The sequence below is a fragment of the Mastigoproctus giganteus genome, chromosome 8, assembly GCF_048544385.1.
Source record: "Mastigoproctus giganteus isolate SK-2022 chromosome 8, ASM4854438v1, whole genome shotgun sequence".
NCBI lineage: Eukaryota > Metazoa > Arthropoda > Arachnida > Uropygi > Thelyphonidae > Mastigoproctus > Mastigoproctus giganteus.
Window position 1 is genome coordinate 124074277 of NC_143582.1, and position 19514 is coordinate 124093790.

General features: G+C 38.4%; 1 protein-coding gene across 1 annotated transcript in view; it reads left to right on the forward strand.

Moving 5' to 3' along the window:
- The window catches only part of LOC150081798 (axotactin-like), a 638696-nt gene that overhangs the window by 80000 nt on the left and 539182 nt on the right, over positions 1 to 19514 (forward strand). Inside the window, exon 6 of the mRNA XM_090378896.1 lies at positions 15032 to 15138. Coding sequence (XP_090235022.1) covers positions 15032 to 15138 — 107 coding nt within the window. The remainder of the gene's footprint in view (positions 1 to 15031; positions 15139 to 19514) is intronic.

The window sequence follows — 19514 nt, forward strand, 5'->3', positions numbered from 1 at the left end:
TCTTCTGCATATGGACCAAAGTTCCACTAGTGAGCAGGGCCTCTGAGAGGAATTTTATCAGGGGGTACAAAGTTTCTTTCGGGCCCCCCTTTCCCTTCTCCATTAGTCATCCTGTTTTTATCCACTACGGTTTTATGGCATGAGCTGTAGCCTGTAAGGCTTAAAAGGGTATTGAAGATGAGTGAGGGGGTGGGAGCGCTCTGTTGATTTTCTGCATTTGAGGCCTTATGCTCCTATACTCCCTCTATGATAAATATAAACAAAATAAAATAAAAGAGGATCAGAGAGAAGAAAGCACATTTGATTTAAACATCTTTGTTTATGCTACAATACAGATAAGGAGAAAGAATTCACATTTAAACATCATTTTATATTGCAATGCAGATTAGATCAGATCATCACAAGACATAATTATTAGTAAAAAGTAAAAAAAAAAAAAAAGTAGATAGGCTTAATATTCACTTTAATTTTAAAAAAAAGAGCTTCCCTGGCCTTTCTTTGTGAAAAATTTCGGATCACAGCATAAAAATTAATTGTTCTGGCAATGTTTGATTCAATACTTAACCTGGTCAAATCCGCAAGACGTTACTGAGACATTGTAGACATTAAATAATTCTTATTCAGCTTGAGTTTGCTAAATGACCTCTCTGCAGAACTGTTGCTGGAATTGTTAATAGTATTCTTAAGCTAAAACAAACATTTGGAAACAGATCACAAGTCTGTACTCTGTTAACAAGTTCAACAGATCTAATGGCTTTAAATGTGCATTTACAAAATTTGCTTTATGTACTGAGGGTAAATGTTGATTTATTTTCCAAAATCATCATCGTTAAGGTCAGCAGGATATTTCTCTGATAAAGATAAAGCTTTTCTCTCCACATCACTTTCAGACGTGGCGAAATAATATTTCCACAAGAAATCAAATTTTTTTGCCAACTGCTTAAAAGCATTGAAGCAGAAAGTTAATCCTGCTATAACATCTTCTACCAAAACGCAAAACACACTTTCTGAAGTAGATCTCTTCTGGCGTATCATCTGTGTCATTAATTTCCTCCAAGTTAGCATCAGGTGTGCTGTCATCATGCGGCCTTGCCCTCTTGCGCCTAAATCCACATCTACGGGAGAGTTTTATTTCTATCTTTAGGTTTGACGCAACCAATTTGGCTTCATTCCACATGCATTTCAAGTTGTTTCGAAGTTTTGTCAGATCTGTGAGGAGAGTTCCTATGTTTGCTACACTGGTGTGCAAAACTTAAGGACCAGACAGGTTTTCACCTATAGCTTTTCATAGGAGTGGCCTGGATATGGGAAAAGCATACCAAAGGAACCTCGTGAGGTACAGAAATGATGAAGGAAACAAATAACACCAGGGGCTCATATCTGGTGAGTATGGGCTTGGCACACCCAGGGTCCTGAGCTGGATATCATCATTCTTCTCTTTCTTGGTGATTCCTCTCTCTCTCTCTCTCTCTCTCTCTCTCTCTCTCTCTCTCTCTCTCTCTCTCTCAGGGTACTCGGGAATATATATTTTTTTTTGTCTGCTGCAGCATAAGCCTCAGGCTTCCTTGCACCATATGGCTAATAATAATAATAACACTGATACAACAACGGAAACAAAATGTACAGAGGGACTTTATTCAAAAATGGCAAAATAGCACTGGCTGCCATGATATAGATGCATCACGAGCAAAGATGGAACAAAGGGAAGAGGTGGTCCTCAGTAGGAGTTATGGCCACCCCTAATGTTGATGCAGGCTTTGCACCGCCTGCCCACACTTAGAACTATGTTGTTGATAAGTTCTTGCGGTTACATCGTCCAATCCTCTCTCAGCGCCATTTTCAGCTGGTGAACATTTTCTGGTGGGTGTGGACGTGCCGCTAGGCGTCTCTCCAGAGCGTCCCATATGGGTTCGATCGATGGGATTTAGATCGGCGGGAAACGGCAGGCCACTCCATACGAACAATGTCCTCACTTTCCAAAAGCATATCAACAGCTGCAATGCGATGGGGGGTGTGGCCTTATCATCCATAAACAGGAACTCGCGGCCAATGGCACCTCGGAACAGATGCACATGGGGAAGAATTACCTCAGTACAGTAGCGTGCACCGGTTACAGTACCGCCTTCCAGTATATGGAGTTATGTACATCCATCCAAGATAACGCCTCCCCAGACGAGAACACGTCGACCGCCATATCGTTCCCTTTCAGTGATGTTTGCGGTGTGATACCGTGTGTCAACCTCTTGCCAGATTAGCTGAAGTCCAGAATCACTGCTGAGACTGAATCTGTCGTCATCAGTAAAGATTATCTTATCCCATTGCGCTGCTGCCCAGTCCTTGTGTTCGATGCACCACTGTAAGCGGTGTCTCCGATGGGCAAGTGTTAAAGGGACACAGCGTACTGGCCGTCGGGCAAACAGTCCACCTTTGTGGAGTCGCCTGGCCACAGTAAACCGCGATATCCTGGGTCCTGTGCTCCTGTGCAGCTGGTTTGCAATGGATCCCGCAGTCTGGTGTCAGTCCCTCTTGGATTGTAGGAGTATATAGCAGTCATCATTGGGCGTTGTTTTTCGTGGACGACCACCACTGGTCCTTCGAACAGCTATATACCTGTCGTTCTGAAAGCCGACCACGCACGCGAGACGATTCTAGGGGCGATACCACACTCCTCGCACTTCGACCTTCCTCGAGCTTCCCAATTATTCGATCCCGGATAAAGTCATCCAGATGTTGTCTACTGGCCATTTCGTTGTCTGTAGCACCGTATGAAAAGCAATTGAACGTCTGTAACAATCGTGCTCACCATTCGGTTTTTTTTTTTTACATAACTGCTGAACTGTTGCTTTTATCTATTTATGTGAGCCCTCTCATCACAATTCAAATTTTTGCATGTGCACCAGCTGTCTACTGAACGGCCAAAGTTATGTACATCGCCACAGGCTGTTTCGTTTGATTTTATGGTTGTAGCCCTTTAGAAATAGTGTTGGTCCTTAAGTTTTGCACACCAGTGTACTTCAACATCCAGTGTGGCATCTCTACCTTGTTGCAAATATCTATACCAGCTAATATATTGTACCACACGGCTGACATTTAGCATAAGCAAAAGATGTCACATGTAATAAAACTCCATGGACTTCATTTCTTGTTTTGGCCGACGAATTTAGTTCTAGGTCTTCCAGTGCTAATTTAATGCCGGGCAAGTGAGCTGCAAAAGGCTTTACACATTAAACAGATCTGTCCATCTTGTTTCAGACATACCATGAACAGAACAGCCAATAAGGTTTTGTAGTAATTCCCACCGCTTAGGACTGGAACTGAACAGGTGGTACACAGTTTACATTGTTCCGATAAAGGTTATTGCTTTAGGTATGCATTCAGCAGCATCATTTCCACATAAGTTGAGTGTGTGACAAACGCAAGGTGAAAAAATTGCTGTTGAGCATTGTTCTTGTATTTTTGCTTGTGCGCCATTGTATTTTCCAGCCATATTTGTCCCATTATCGTAGGCTTGAGCTGTACAATCACTGAGAGGAATAGCATGTTTTTTCAATGTCTCGGTTATCAACTGAGCAATTTCTTCCTCTCTTTTGTTGCTACAATCTGAAAACTTGAGAAATCTTTCTTGAATCTCATACTGCGTTTCTTTTACAATAACGTATCTCAAAAGAAATGTTGATTGTTCAATATGGAAGGAATCTGGTGTGGCATCTACTATTACTGCAAAGTACTTTGCAGATTGCCTCTCTAGCAAAATGTATTGTTTCACAAGATTCGAGCATTCTGCAATAAATTCATATTGCGAGTCAGGGGGCCGATAATGAACTTGAAGCCGCTCACTCCTTTTCTGTGACTCCTGAAGGATGGGTTCCACCTGGAGAGCAATTCAATGAGTCCTAAAAAGTGTCCATTGTTTGAATCACAATTCGATGAACCAGTAAATGCCAGACCACGTTCTCCCAAGAAGAGTACAACATCGATGATGCGCTTTAAAAGATTGTACCATTTCACAGCTTCAGTTTTGATTGACGCTTCTAAGATGGTGTCAACTCCTGTCCCAGACAGCAGGCGCCTTTCTAGTTCTCGCCAAGCTAGATAACATTCTCTGTGATTATTGCCTTTTTCATGTTTTGGGATCCTGTATGAAAGTTTCCACAACTTTCCATTAGAATCCCAGCCTTCAGCAGATACCAGTACAGATTTAGACGCAGAAGTGCTAGTCTTGAGACTATTGACTGTCTTGTGCCAAAATAATCGACATGAAAAGCAATGTAATGCTTGTTTCTATTGACTCCAGACAAGCCCATCTCTTACATGTAGTTCTCCATTATGCTTTGAAATTTCAGTATGCTTTCTGGGAAAACTTGATTGCAGGTATTTTTTGGGAATGTTTTAGGCAAAGGGATGTGACCATTCGTAACATACGTTTCTGTTTCCTTTTGGAAACAGAAAAGGAAACTCGGTTGTGATACATACAATGGAAACTCGGTTGTGATCAGGGCTCCCACTCACAAATTTTAAAAAAAACTTAGATTGCAACTTAAATAAACCCAAAAAAAACCTAGTTTTCATCATATAGTATATCAACACAAATAAGACAAAACTTACCATTCAAAAATATCTTTTATTTAATTGTAATCAGAATTTTCATCCCATTCAGTTCCCTCCACATTTATTTTTTGAAGTTCTTTCATTTTTTTCAAACGTTCTTCGTATCTTTTATGACAAGTTCCTTGTATGACTTCTTTTACCAATTCTGATTTAGGTTTCCTTGTATAGCAATTTTGATTAGATCTATTTATCGCCTGTTTTGCCATTAGTCGATTTTTCACAGTTTCTGGTTTAAGGGAGTTTGTGGCTTTTGTTTTTATATGGTTTACTTGGGAGAAGATTCTTTCTACTCTTGCCGAAGGGTGAGGTAAAATAGCTAGACTGGTCATAAAGTTAGATAAAATCTCATATTTAGAATTATTAAAGCCATCTTTTACATTACGTAACAGATACCATAACTCAGGGATGGTTTTGTAAGAGAAATCTAAATCTTGATTTAAACGAAATGATCTCCATTCATCATCTAGAAGATCTAGTTTGTCTTCAGAAACAAGATGAGGGAACTGCATTGCTAAATGGAAAATTGAGGATGGCGAATTGGCACGATCATGTATCACTGCTGGGTCAAGAACATTGAGACTGGCGATAATTCCATCATCATTTAGAGGAAATCTTTTTCTGATTTCCATACAAAGTTCAACAATAAATTTTAAACAGTCATTTTTAAACCTGCTTTCACTGTCACCAAGTGGTGTTGAATTTAATAAGGCCATACAACAGCCTCCCAAATATATTTTATTCAGAGGCTTATGATTTATTGCATTGCTTGGATCAATTTCAACCAGCTTGCACGAAGTAATGACTTCTTCTTTTATGAAAAAACTAAGAATATTTTTATACTCAATTGAAACCATTGAATGAAGTAAGTGCAATCTGAAATGCTCAGATTGAAATTCAATATTCAGGCAGTTTATTTTCTCCAGTACATATCCTAAAAACAACAACATATGCTTAGTTCCTTTGGTGATCATAGTATTGTAAATATTTCCTGCACCATCGATTTTGTCAATTTTGGATTGAGACTGAAAATAAAGAACTAACGCATCCCTCTGCTCAATAATAATTTTTATTACATTGCCACGGGATAACCAACGTGTTTGTGCTAATTTGGGGATTTTATGCTTAGCAGTATCTACAACATCTTGAATCATTTTGAACTCATTTAATCTTTTACTACTACGGGAAAAATAACAAGAGATATCTTTTATAAATATTTCTAGATATGATGGCAGTACCTTGACTGAATGACTAGCACATAATGCAAAAGAATGGCAAACACATGCCATTATAAATACTGATGGTACATACTTTTTTAGCAATGACTGGAACCCACTCTTAGTACCCATCATAGTGGCACAATTATCACTTCCAAAGCCAACGAGATTACTTATTTGAATGTTTTTTTTTTCTATGAAAAGATCTTTTACAGCTTGATAAAGCCCTTCTGAAGTACCATTTTCGACACAAACAGTGTCAAGTAACACATCTACAACATCAATTTTTTGAATATCAAAATATCTAACAAACAACAGCTAGAACTTGCGATAAAGATAAATCTGTACTTGCATCTATTATCATTGAAAACTTGTTGTTTCTGCATATGTTAGAAATGTATATATTTTCATGATAGGCTATGCCATCTTGTATAAGATAAGAGACTTTAGTCGCCTTCATCTGAACTTGTTTTGCAATATTGCTATCATGAATATTGCTTATCAATATTGCTTACATTGCGCAAATGGAATATTATGCTCAGAAATGAGTGCAGCAATTGTTAACTCTGCCTTTGCTACTTCTTCATTCTCCGTAGGTTTACGTTTTGTGAAGAACGTGTCTAACGTTGAACTTGTCTTAGCAATATCTGCACTTTTTTTTTTTTTTTAACTGTATTTTTATGCAATAGTAACATCGATTTATTGGCATTCTTTAATTTCATTTCACAACAAATACAGTAAGACGCACCTTTTTCATTACTGTCTTCTTTCAACCAATCCTTTAATTCCGGATCTTCTAACCATTCATTTCTAAAATTTTGAGTATACCACCATTTACTCATCTTTCTCTGTGGGGAACAAGTTTCAGACATTGTGGGCAATTTGTGGGTATGGCTAATTAGCAATTATCTTATTTAAAATGTTCTATAAAATAAAAAATAAATCACTAATCCATTAACATAAAATAGAAATAGTCACTACAATTTAAATTTATTATATCACTATATGTAGTACACGCATAAATGTAAAAATCACACCAAATAATGCAATAATACCACAAACGATCACGAAAGACTGTGCAGTAAAGACCGCCTTCCGCCTGCTCAATAGGCTGTGCATACATGTTAGTAACACGAACATGTATGCTTACACGTATGAACATGTAAGCATACATGTATGAACATGTAAGCGTAATTTCATAGTGTAGAACCCTGCGAAAACTTTGAAATCCTTTTACATTTGTAGTATTTTGTACAAGCACTTGAGATATTACAAATTATGATCAGTATTGTTAGAATATAAAATTAAGAAAATTGTAAACTGTTATTAAATGTATTCAATTTTATTGTATTTACAAGAAATAAAAATAAATTTTGACTTAAAATTAAAAATTACCGAAAAAACCCAGATAATGAGATATTTTTGTGAAAAAAACCTATCAACCCAGATGACAATCAAAAAACCCAGATCTGGGTGGAAAAACCCAGGAGTGGGAGCCCTGGTTGTGATACATACAATGTCAAGGCCTGCATTATGATTACTCCTCTCGTTTTCCAAATTCACTTCCACATGCTCCTGTGTGTCTGTTTCTTTCTGTTTTCCATTTTCATTTTCTGTATCCGCCCCTTCATCAAAATCCTGTGCATGATTACCCAAATCAACTGCTCCTTGTTTAGGGATGAGGTTTCCAATAGTTTCTTCTTGCTCCAATTCTATAGGTGAGTTCAATGAAAAAAATTTTTTTGAAGCCGCACTTGATCCAAATTGAAAGAGCGTTTGTTGATCCCTTTTTTCATTTTCCTCTTGTTCTTTCTTGTCTTTTCTTTTCTGGGCTCCTGACTTGTGAGAATACATTTTGGAGAGATGATTTATAATTTATACTTTTATATCTGAAAAAAATGAAAAAAAAAAGACAATAAGACAAAAAATATTATATACTTATAATTTTGTAGTAGTAGTAGTGGTAGCAGTGGTAGTAGGCTAGTATTAATTAATAGTAGTACTGCTATAATTAACGTGACGTACATTGTAATTTAAGAGAACATGCTACGGTAATCCCGCAGTTTAGTGTCGGGAGTCACAGTTAGCTCGCTAGTCGCAGCCAGCTCCAACTTGTCTCTATTGGCATTCTGACGGAGCAGTTCCGACTTGACTGAACATGCGCAACACTCACTGTATCTGCCAGTCTATATGCTAGCAATGTATTCGCAGTAATTTATTTTTTATTTTTCGTTTTCAGAAAGAATAAAAAATAATTTCCTGACTACATAAGAATTTGATTATAAAAATCAATAATGCAATAGGTAATTAATCCAGAAGCGCTGCAGTAATAGTGTATGATTGCAGTCTTTTTAATAGATCATATCTGATGGTGGTTGTTGTTATTTGGAGCATTAGCAACTAAGGTCATATTGCTCTGGGGATAATGCAGTGATCATTCCCTGACCTTTTCGCATCTTCCGTATTTGGTGGTCACGGGCTCGAACCCCAGTCTAATCAAGAAGGGTGTGCTACGCACTGCTGCTCCTGTCCACCTGGCTACGGAGGCGCCATATCTGATGGTATCAAAAGCCTTAGATAAAGCTGTGTGCATCACGTCCACCCATTTTCTCCTCTCCAATTCCAAAGAAATGAAACACCAGAGGGATTAGGTTCGTTATAACGGACCAACCTTGATCAAATCTGTGATGTTGTTGATAACGCAGAGAAATAAAGATATCTACAACAAATTAATGTACACTGCTCCACCATTAATATCCGGATACCTGCATACATGTACAAATAACTTTTATTTACAGGAAAACTAATAAAGTGTGCTTGAAACCTTTGGCCTTTGTAACAGCCTGTGTTCCTCATGGAACACTCTCCACCCACCAGTTTTGCACGTGTCCTCTGACATTTCTTTGGTTTTCCACCATTCGGCCTTCAAAGTGGTGACCAGTCTCTCTCTCTTCACAAGCTCGATGATCCAATTAATCTTAGAGGTTTTCTGTAGGGTCGGGGCCCTGGGTTGGACAATCCAACATGGTATTAGGTAGATGGTCATGCTCATGTCCTCAGACCAGTGTCACAAGTTGAGCAGTATGACATGAAGCATTGTCCTGCCTACATGGTACAGGCCATTATTATCAGACAGCTAGATAGACTTCAGCATTCATGGTGTTGGACAAAACCGTGAATGCTGAGGTTCCATAAAAAACTACCCTAGAACATCACGCAACTTTCGCTAAACTTTATTGTCGGGACGATACAGTCCGGCAAGTTGTTTTTTTTTCCGGGCATCTACCACACCCAAACACGACTGATAGACCACACATCATGACATCATTCCAAAGCACAGTTTTACATTTGTCTATGGTCCAAGAACTCAAATGCCAGACTCCGACTTAGATGGAATCTGGCATTTGTTGGTGTGATTATGGATAACTGCACTGCCTTATTATGGGTGATTTCAATTTGCCTCTTGACTGGAGTAAATGGGAAGGAAACTCGACATGGGGGAAAAAAAATTTAAATCAACTAGACGACTGTTATTTGTATCAACATGTTAGGGAAAGTACAAGAAAAAAGAATATCCTAGACCTCATCATCACACATGAATCAGATGACATAACAGGGCTGACAGTAGAGGAACCAGTAGCAGGAAGTGATCACGGAGTTCTACGGTGGATGATGACGAGAGAGGTAGCAGAAGTAAAAGGCAAAGGAATGGGTTTTAATTTCAAAAAAGGAAATTACGATGCCTTAAGGTACTACATGGCCTCTATTAATTGGGTAGATATCGCGCAGAGAATGAATACAATTGAACTGTGGTACGCTTTTAAAACATTAATCACAGATGCCTTGAATGCGTATATACCACTAAAAAAATACTCCACGAGAAGGGTTCCAAGTTGGATGAATAGTGAAGTTGCCACATTACTTGAGCAGAAAAAGGTGGCATGGAAAGGTTACAGAGCAATAAAAAGTACTGAAGCCTATAACAGCTACAAGGTGATGTGTAATAGAGCCACAGACAAGGTTCGACAGGCAAAGGCAGTTTATGAGAAATCACTAGCAAACAGAGCAAATAGGGGGGGGGGGATAAAGAATTCTTCACATATATAAATGCCAAGAAGAGCAGGACAAACCAGATCGGACCTTTACGTAAGGGAAAGGGGATAGTAATAAATACACTAGCTGCCATTGCAGATGAACTCAACAGTTATTTTGCATCGATATTTACAAATGAAAAGCCTTTTGTGGCAATGGGAAATTGTGGGAGCGAAGTTAAAAAGATATGTAATTAATGATATTGAAATTCGCAAGATTATTTAATGAAAAAACTTTCGAGCCTACAGACCAGTAAGGCTCCTGGAGTTGATGGAATATACCCTATAATCTTAAGGGAGGCGGTAAGCGAGTGCATCGAACCATTGAGGCTAATTATGCGAGCATCACTAGACTCTAGGGAGATTCCCTTGGATTGGAAAAGTGAAAATGTATCTCCCATACATAAGGGTGGCTCTAAAAGTGAAGTTGGAAATTATCGACCTGTCGGTCTGACTTCAGTAGTAGGGAAAATCATGGAGGCAGTGATCAAGGGTGGAATTCAGGATCATTTGGATCGAATTGAAATTCTCAAGGATACTCAGCATGGGTTTGTAAAGGGAAAATCATGTTTAACAAATCTGGTTAGCTATTTCGAAAGGGTCACTCACGAGCTGGATTTAGGGAATAATTTCGGCATTGTTTATTTAGATTTCAGCAAAGCTTTTGACTCAGTCCCACATGAGCGGTTGCTTTATAAGCTGGAACAGGTTGGAATCACTGGGAAAATCCTTAGATGGATAGAAGGATGGCTTCAGGGCAGGAGGCAGAGGGTTGTGATAAATGGCTATTCCTCAGATTGGGTTGATTTAAGAAGTGGGGTCCCCCAAGGATCAGTATTATGACCACTGTTGTTTTTAATTTTCATAAACGACATTGATGAAGGGATAGAGGGCGTGATGTCTAAATTTTCAGATGATGTTAAAATTGTTAGAGTAGTTAATGATCACTGTCAAGCTGTGCTTCTTCAGAGAGACCTAGATAGGCTTCAGGAATGGTCAGAAAAATGGCAGCTATGCTTTAATCCAACAAAGTGTAAGGTATTACACCTGGGAAACAGTAATCCCAAAATAACTTATTCACTTGGTGGAGTTCAACTAAACCCAGTATTGGAGTAAAGGGACTTGGGTGTTACGATACGGTCAGACATGAAATTCTCTGAGCATTGTAAACAGATTGCAAGGAAGGCCCACGGTCTCCTATCGATGATCTATCGAACTTTTGCAAGTAGAGATAGGGACGTGATAATCCCATTATATAAGGCTTATGTTAGACCACACTTGAAATACTGTGTTCAAGTATGGAGACCGCACCTAAAGAAAGACATCGAGCTTCTTGAAAGGGTGCAAAGACGGGTAACTCGCCTGGTGAGATCGGCAAAAGGGTGTCCATATGATGAAAGACTTCGAATATGTGGGTTGCAGAGTTTGGAAACTAGACACCTTAGAGGAGATTTGATTGAGGTGTTTAAGGCTCTGAGAGGCATCAGTAAAATGAATGAGGACGAAATTTTCAAGATTATAAATGATGCTAGAACTAGGGGACATAAATTCAAGTTATGGGGGGAAAAATTTAGATTGGACTGCAGGAAGTTTTATTTTAGCCAGCGAGTTATAAATTACTGGAATAAGTTGCCTACATGGGTGGTAGAGGCTGACAGTTTGGGGAAATTCAAAGGTCATCTGGATAGTACTTTCGGGTAAGGGAAGCGCATAGGATGATAGGTTTAATTTCCTTTTTTTTATTAATTATTATTATTTATTTATTTATTTATTTTTATTTTTTTTTTATCATTGTTTTTTTTTTTTTTTTTTTTTGGCTGGTGCAGCATAAGCCGTAGGCTTTCTTGAACCATGCGGCCGTTACTAATACTAATACTAACCCATATGTTAATCCATATCATGCAGCGTTCTTCGCACTGTTCTGGCTTGTGTCCCAATCCTCTCACTGAGAGTCTTTGTGTGTGCTGCAACATAGACCCGTGTTCCAAAAGAACGATTCTTTTCAGGGCTTCGGAGGTTTTCCTGTTATCGCTTCAAAGTTTCAGCACCAGTCTGCTTCCATTTGCAGATCATATCAACAATCTGCGACTTAGGAATCTTTAGTGTTGTTAAAATTACACATACAGACTGACTGCTTATGTGACACCCTTTACCATTTTATCATTTTGCGTTGGAAGTTTAACTTCGTCGATTTTGGCATCTTGCATTCAAAATGGTACTACTGTCTCCCAACGCACACGTGGTGCTTCGGTAGAACGTGTTTCCGTTATCAGCGGATTGGTGTCCTGATATGAATGGTAAGGGAGTGTATATTACATATGTTAAGTACGATTACATATCATTGCATTTAAAAATAGTAATTAATATATTTGCATATTAGTTTAAGCTTTTTTTGGTAGGTGGGCCGTATCTAAAAAAGGTTGGGAAATACTGTTCTAGACGATGCAAAAAAGTTTGCGATTGAATAGGACATTGAACCCGAATTTGAGCATACAACAGTTTTTCCCGAAAGAGAGTGTTTCTTAATGAACACAAAGGCAAAACTGTAACGATAAAGAAATATAATTTTAGGATTCATTTTTTTCAACATTTTTAGACACTCAAATCTAGCCACTGAAAGAGTTCACTGTAAAGTACAACGATCAATTGCAATATGGATTTAGAAATTATGCATATAGATGGTGATTAGAAGGTCATCTCCCTTATAGATTTATATGAAGAATTGAAATATTTGCGAAATTTCCATTTGGAAGGCAGTTATTCCCACTGAAAATCTCATGTGTTCAAACAATTTTCTGGCATCACTGATAAAATTTTTGTAGTGTTCAGAATTCTCGTAATATTGCTGATATCAGTTGCTAGCGCTGAAGGACGCTTTTTCAAATATACAATTAATCAAAACCTACCTCTGTTCCACAATGATAAAGATGGGTTGGATCGGTTGGCAGCCTTATCAGTTGGACATGCTATCCACCCAAGGATGTAGCGTTGATGAAATGATCCAAAGAGTTGCAGCCGTTACGTCCTGAAAATTCAATCTTTGAAGTAGAAAATTTAAAGAATATGCAATAATCAATGCCACTTTTATATTACATTTAAATTAATAAATTATGTTTTATTTTAAGATTTTAATGAAATTTACAGAATTATTATCGGAATTTTTTTATTTTTGAACTGAAAAAAAAAAAAAAAAAAAAAAAGCTGGGGTGCAGGCGAAATGTTCGCTCAGGGCACATATCAAAGTAAAAGAACTTAGAAAAACAAAAATAATAAATGTCCAAATTCCGACTAGGGTCGTCTTTTCCATTAGCCACTTTGGTATTGTGCCTAGGACGTAAGAAAAATTAAGGGCCGAAAAAATATAATTTAATTAAAATTCAAGTTTTATTCCAACAATAAAATTCTACATAGCAATTTTTAAACACATACAGGGTGTCTCAAAAATATTGGTACAAACGTTTAGGGGAGGTAGGTAACATCTAAAGGAATGTGAATGGCATAGGAACCCATAACCGGAAACGTCACGGGAGAGTAGTAGCAGAGGCACAAGAAGCAGAAATGACACAAGACAGTAATTAGTGGCAAACATTTATTTGACATAATATTAACAATGGAGTACGAGATGGATGCATTTCATGATGTTACAACAGATGCTCGAAGGTTCCACCATGAGACGCCATGCATGTGTGACTCCGACGCAGCATGGATTAGCGGACACAGTCGAACACATCTGGAGTTTCTTTGACAGTAGCAGTAGCGCAGACGAGTCTCCACAGGCGATTCATACACGATAGATTTGAGGGTTCCCCACAGAAAGAAATCAAAGCTCGATAAATCAGGTGAGCGTGGGGCCAAGGCAACGGGTCCACCACGGCCAATCCATCGACGCCCAAAACGTCTGTTCAAATGTTCACGAACACACCTTCCATAATGGGCAGGCGCCCCGTCATGTTGAAACCAAATGTTGCGTCTCACATTTGCTGGAACATCGTCAAGTAACCCTGGTAGAACTTGTTCAAGAAAGATCCGATATTTAGCGGAGTTCATGCGGGATGGTAACAGATATGGGCCGACTAAGCAGTCACCGACCATACCTGCGCACACATTTATTGCGAAGCGATGTTGTGCCGCATGGGGGCGCACACCGTGTGGGCCCTCTGCTAATCCATACACTAGGTGCATGTCTGCCAGCTCACAGTTCATATATCGATGCATGCTCTTCGTGCGGCGACTATTGCTTGAATGAGTAAACCAGAAATTTTCCCTCTCGCGAACTGATGAACAGCGCCGTGTACCGACTTACGGTGACGTTTCCGGTTATGGGTTCCCATGCGATTCACATTCCTTTAGATGTTACCTTCCTCCCCTAAGCGTTTGTTGTTGTTGTTATTTGGTTTTTAGGAGCATTAGCAACTAAGGCCATATTGCTCCGGGGATATGCGGTAGTCATTCCCTGACCTTTTCCGCATCCTCCGTATTTGGTGGCTCACGGGCTCGAACCCCAGTCTAATCAAGAAGCATGTGCTGCGCACTGCTGCTCCTGCCCACCTGGCTACGGAGGCGCCACCTAAACGTTTGTACCAATATTTTTGAGACACCCTGTATATCTTGATAAATCTCTCTTCAGCCTTTTTTTTTTTTTTATCGGAATCATTAACAACATCACCATAGTTCACGTTGTAAGTTAATACTTGAATAAGTGTTGTGGAAATGAATTCAATACTAATTTTATTGTAAGACTTTCGAATTTCTTTAAAAACAAAATTAAATTTAACGCATGGACATTTTAATAGGTATGTTTGATATAATGTAGTGAGACCTCGGAATAAAGAGTGCCTAGGGCCTACAAACACACCAAATGAAGAGTACTAGTGCTTTCAAATACCAAAAGACGGCCCTGATTTAGGTTCATATTTCTCGCGGCCCATGAAAAATCATTGGCGTGACTGACAGTAGTTGGCGAGTCCTGTGCTTATTGCTGTACCTTCTGGATTAAGTAGGTCCTGGCTGTCGTCTTACTTATTGTCTGAAACTGTCTTCGGTTATGATTTTGTTAATTTGCTTAAAACATAAAGTTAAGACTCAAGCATTGTGCAGTGACATACTTGTTTATTTCAGATACTGTGTCACTTACCTTCCGTGGATACTCTCACGTGACTTACAGAATGTACGACTGGAATAGCCGTGTTTATACGGGAGACAACAGAATTGCTCTAAGCTTCAGGGTAAACAAATATTCTTTATTATCTCTCACTTTTTTTCCTTCATTAATAGACATTCTTTTCATCAGTCGCAGCTACCGTTGCCAGGTGACCTCAGAAAACAGCTATCGGTTTCACGTAAACGCAACTTTCAGTTTTTGTGTATTGGCGTCAATTATTTCAAAGCAGATAGACTTGCTGGGTGATTTCTGTAAAAAATATTTAATAGACGCGAAAGAAGTTTGGCCCAAAAAAAAAAAAAAAAAAATCTCTTTATACTTATAAAGAAAGAAATATTAATTTGAAATATAATTGAAATATAAAGCGCTGCGTTCCTGTGTGCCGCTAGTATGAAAAATAAAAATTTCCGCCCTAAATGTTGAACACTGACAAGCGTTAACCAATCAGAAAACAATATCGAAAAAAATTTCGGCGCCCTCTTGAACTGCCCTCGTAAGCAACGCTTTTCTCGCCCACCCGCTTGCGGCGGCCCTGAATGGAACTAAATGGAAATTTTATTCAAAATAATAATAATAATTAATCTTACAACAATAATAACCTAAATAATGTCTTTTACTGAGGAAGCGGCGCCTCCGTAGCCAGGTGGGAAGGAGCAGCAGTGCGTAGCACACGCTTCTTGATTAGATCGGGATTCAAGCCCGTCACCACCAAATACGGAGGATGCGGAAAGGTCATGAGATGACCACCGCATATCCCGGAGCAATATGGCCTTAGTTGCTAATGCTCATAAAAACCAAAAATAACATAACTGAGGAAGCGTTCTTTATTGGAGGTAGTGCAATAAGAGGCAACTCATTGTGAAAGCATTCACAATATATGATATGTAACAAAAACACCCCACTTCCTCTGCTTTTGTGATTTACTACGAACTAAAAATTATGGTTTCTAGTACATTTTTCCATATAGTCTTAAGTCTTAGGCTTTCAGCCCCTAAACCGTTTTTAGTAATCTACAATTTATAATTTAAATTTGATTGCGCAGCTTTTATTTACAGTATTATATATATATATATTTATATATATATATATAATACATGTACTGTATGTATATATATTTTTTTTTTCCGATAAAATCTCTAATATCCCAGTCAGTGCTAAGCTGTAGGGCGTTCGGTAAAATCTGTTGATAAGAAATCCTAGATTGAGCGACCGTTGAAAAAAAAAAAAAATAATAATAATAAAAAAATAAATGAATAAAAATACTTTTTTTTGCTCGCCAGGTCGTGTTTTTTTATTTGTTATATTTTTCAAAATTAGCGAGCCTGTTTTTAAAAAAAAAAAAAAAAAACAGCAGCATACTACCGATACAAACAATTGAGTGCTGTATATATATATATAAAGTTACCTCAAAACACATTCACCGCACGAACTATTACCTTCATCTGTCCATAGAAACTGAAATTTATTTAAAACAGTTGAATCGTGATGATTTCAGCTATTTAAGAATAAATAAAATTCAAGAATTTAGTTCCACCTAAACAGCAGTAATGGTGACAAAATTTATTAAAACTCTATAAAACAATTGTAATGAAAACTGGTTTAATTGGAATTAAAATAAGAAATCTGTAAAATAACAAAAACTTATTTAAATTAGAAGATACTGGCGAATAAGCTAAGATACCGCACACCTGGCAGCCCAAATCGCGCGCGATCCACAAAGTGCTATCGAACAATGGCATTGCCACAGTTAGCTCGAAAAAAATATTAAAAAAATAAATACATTTTTATATTTATTACTGATTTATATTTATTTTGTTTATTATTGATATATATTTTGTGTATTACTAATTTCAATTTATTTTGCGTTTATAAGAGGGATGGACAATGCAGCATTCTTCCTGTTATATTACTCTTAGCTCTTGCCTGTGGTACTTTCCGGATTTGTAAAAATAACATAAAAATTATTTTTTTATTTTTATTATTTTTTTTTTTATGTGAACCCCAAACACGAGAGGTATTAGAACCTATAGTACTTAGTACCGTGCTTGGGTTAGGGTTGAAGGAGAAGTATGGGGGGAGGGGGATGCCGGAAACTTTGCTCTAGAGACTAAACATGGGTTTCACCACTTCAAGCCTCCAATAAGCAAAGTGGTGGTATTTCACCGGTTGATGAAAGCCATCTACCACCTGCATTACAACTGATTTGAAAAATCAGAAATCGAGATAAATAAATACAATTTAAATTCCACTTTTTATTGTCGGAAATATTTTTCGTTTGTCCTCCAGTAGTTAGCACTGGAGGACAAACCAAAAAGCTCAGAGGTGTGACATCACAAAACGGACCATACTTTATAGAAGTTTGTAACTGGAGTTTCTCTGTTAATTTCGAAATTTGTAAATCACTGTTACTCCCTGATATATTTTTTTTTCAATCCGGAATTTATTATAAATTTTTTTCACTCTCATAAAATCACAAAAATTTCTGGAACAGCACGTACAAAGATAATGCAGTAAAAATTTCTGGAGTAGCACGTACAAAGATAAGGCAGTATTTATTTTAATAATTTTTTTTTATTTTAAACAAAAAACACAAGTTGACCAGAAGTTATTATCCGTGTCGGAATACGCCTTAATCTTTTGACTAGCTATAGAAAGCAGTTGACTAGCATGACTTCTCGGTATGTGGGACAGGTGGCTGCATGTGTTTTACGTTCCACTTATATTGTGGAATGGTAATCCCTTTAACCCTTAATTTGCGCTTTCTAATTACTTAAATTGCCTAAAGTACAGAGGTGGAAACAAAGCATACAAAGTTAAATCTCTCGTAATCTTTTCGTTTTATGAAAATTTGGTATGGCGGTGTACTATAGAACAGCGATGAAATGAGAAGACAGAGAAATTTCGTAGAGGTAAAAGTGACCCATGTTCAAGTCCGTGATTGCTGAATACGGTGCTGTTTCTTGTATTCTCTCTACCTTGTAAACTTCTCTGACCGTGTGGTCGTCCCAGAGTATAAAAAGAAAATTTATTTTTTATTAAAAGGGACAATCATAGGGGAATAATAAGAATTACCAAAAAGGTGACATTACAGAAGCCGATACAAGATGCTCGAAAATTCATGGTCACATGACAGTATGGCTTAACAGAGGAGAACGATGCTCTATATAAGAGTTTCTATAATAGAAATAAATCGCATTCTTTCACCAGCGCAGAACTTAGTTCACCAAGTGACCAAAGAGTTAGCTTTTGGGGTGCAATACGACGCTCGAGAGCATTCGACATATGCATGATTGTACAAAAGCATGTTGAAGATGTTCCTCCACCTCTTGAGCTCTGTGTACAGTGGAGTTGTCTAGCATGAAAAGAAAATATGGGCCAACCGCATTCCTACGAAATTGCAAATAGGATTCGAGGATCTGTTTTCGGTACTTCTATCAAAAACATGAAGGGCGTGGCCGTTGATCATTATTCCGCCCCACATAAGAACACAGCCTCCATCGCATTTCTCTTTGTCTCCAGATGAAATGACGTCTAGAATCTGTTTATCGGCTAAAGCGGGACTCACCAGAGAACAGAACTGTACTCCATTTGTCAGGGCTCCATGTCACATATTCATGGCACCAGTTTTGACGAGCTCTGTGATGGTCTGCTGTTAATGGGATACAAATCACTGGCGTCCTTGCATTGAGTCCAATTGAATTAAGCCTTCTTAATACCTGTGGTCGCAGCAACCTGAAGAGAGAGTTGATGACAGGACATCGTAGAGGCCGACCAGGGCACTTTACCCACCCGGCTAGCCCTCTACGACATCGTAGAGGGCTAGCCAGGTGGGTAAAGTGCCTGCCTAGCAACCCAAAGGTCGCGGGTTCGAATCCCACCTCGGGCTTGGATCAGAGTAGTGCAAAAGCCTTGGGAGGTGTATTATGGCCACAGAAGCCGATACGCCAACAACTAACAAAGAAAAAAAAAAAAAAAAAAAGAAGACGACATTGTAGGGTTCTGTCTTGCTGTTAGAGCCAGATACTACTCTGTTCTGGTTGACGTAGCTCTCCGCGCCCATGGCCAGCTCTTCTTGTAATGGTTCCTCTCTTCTGCAACTGCTTCCATAATGTCAAGATTACACTGTGTGTCACATTAAGCCAGCATGCCGCCTGCGACTGCCCGGCTTCAAGTTGTCCAACGGCCCGCCATTTCAAAGAATCATCTAAACCAGTGCTTCTCAAACTATTTGTGGTGAAGGACCAGTTTATTTTATTTTCACTCTGTCGTGAAATACTTTTGTAAAATACAAATCGTCGCGAACCGGTAACATCCGCGACAAATTGGAAACTCGTATTTCCAGTTAGTCGCGGACTGGCACCGGTTCGCGGACCATACTTTGAGTAGCACTGATTTAAACGACGATGACTAGCCATCCTGAGTACTGGAGATGGAACTGCC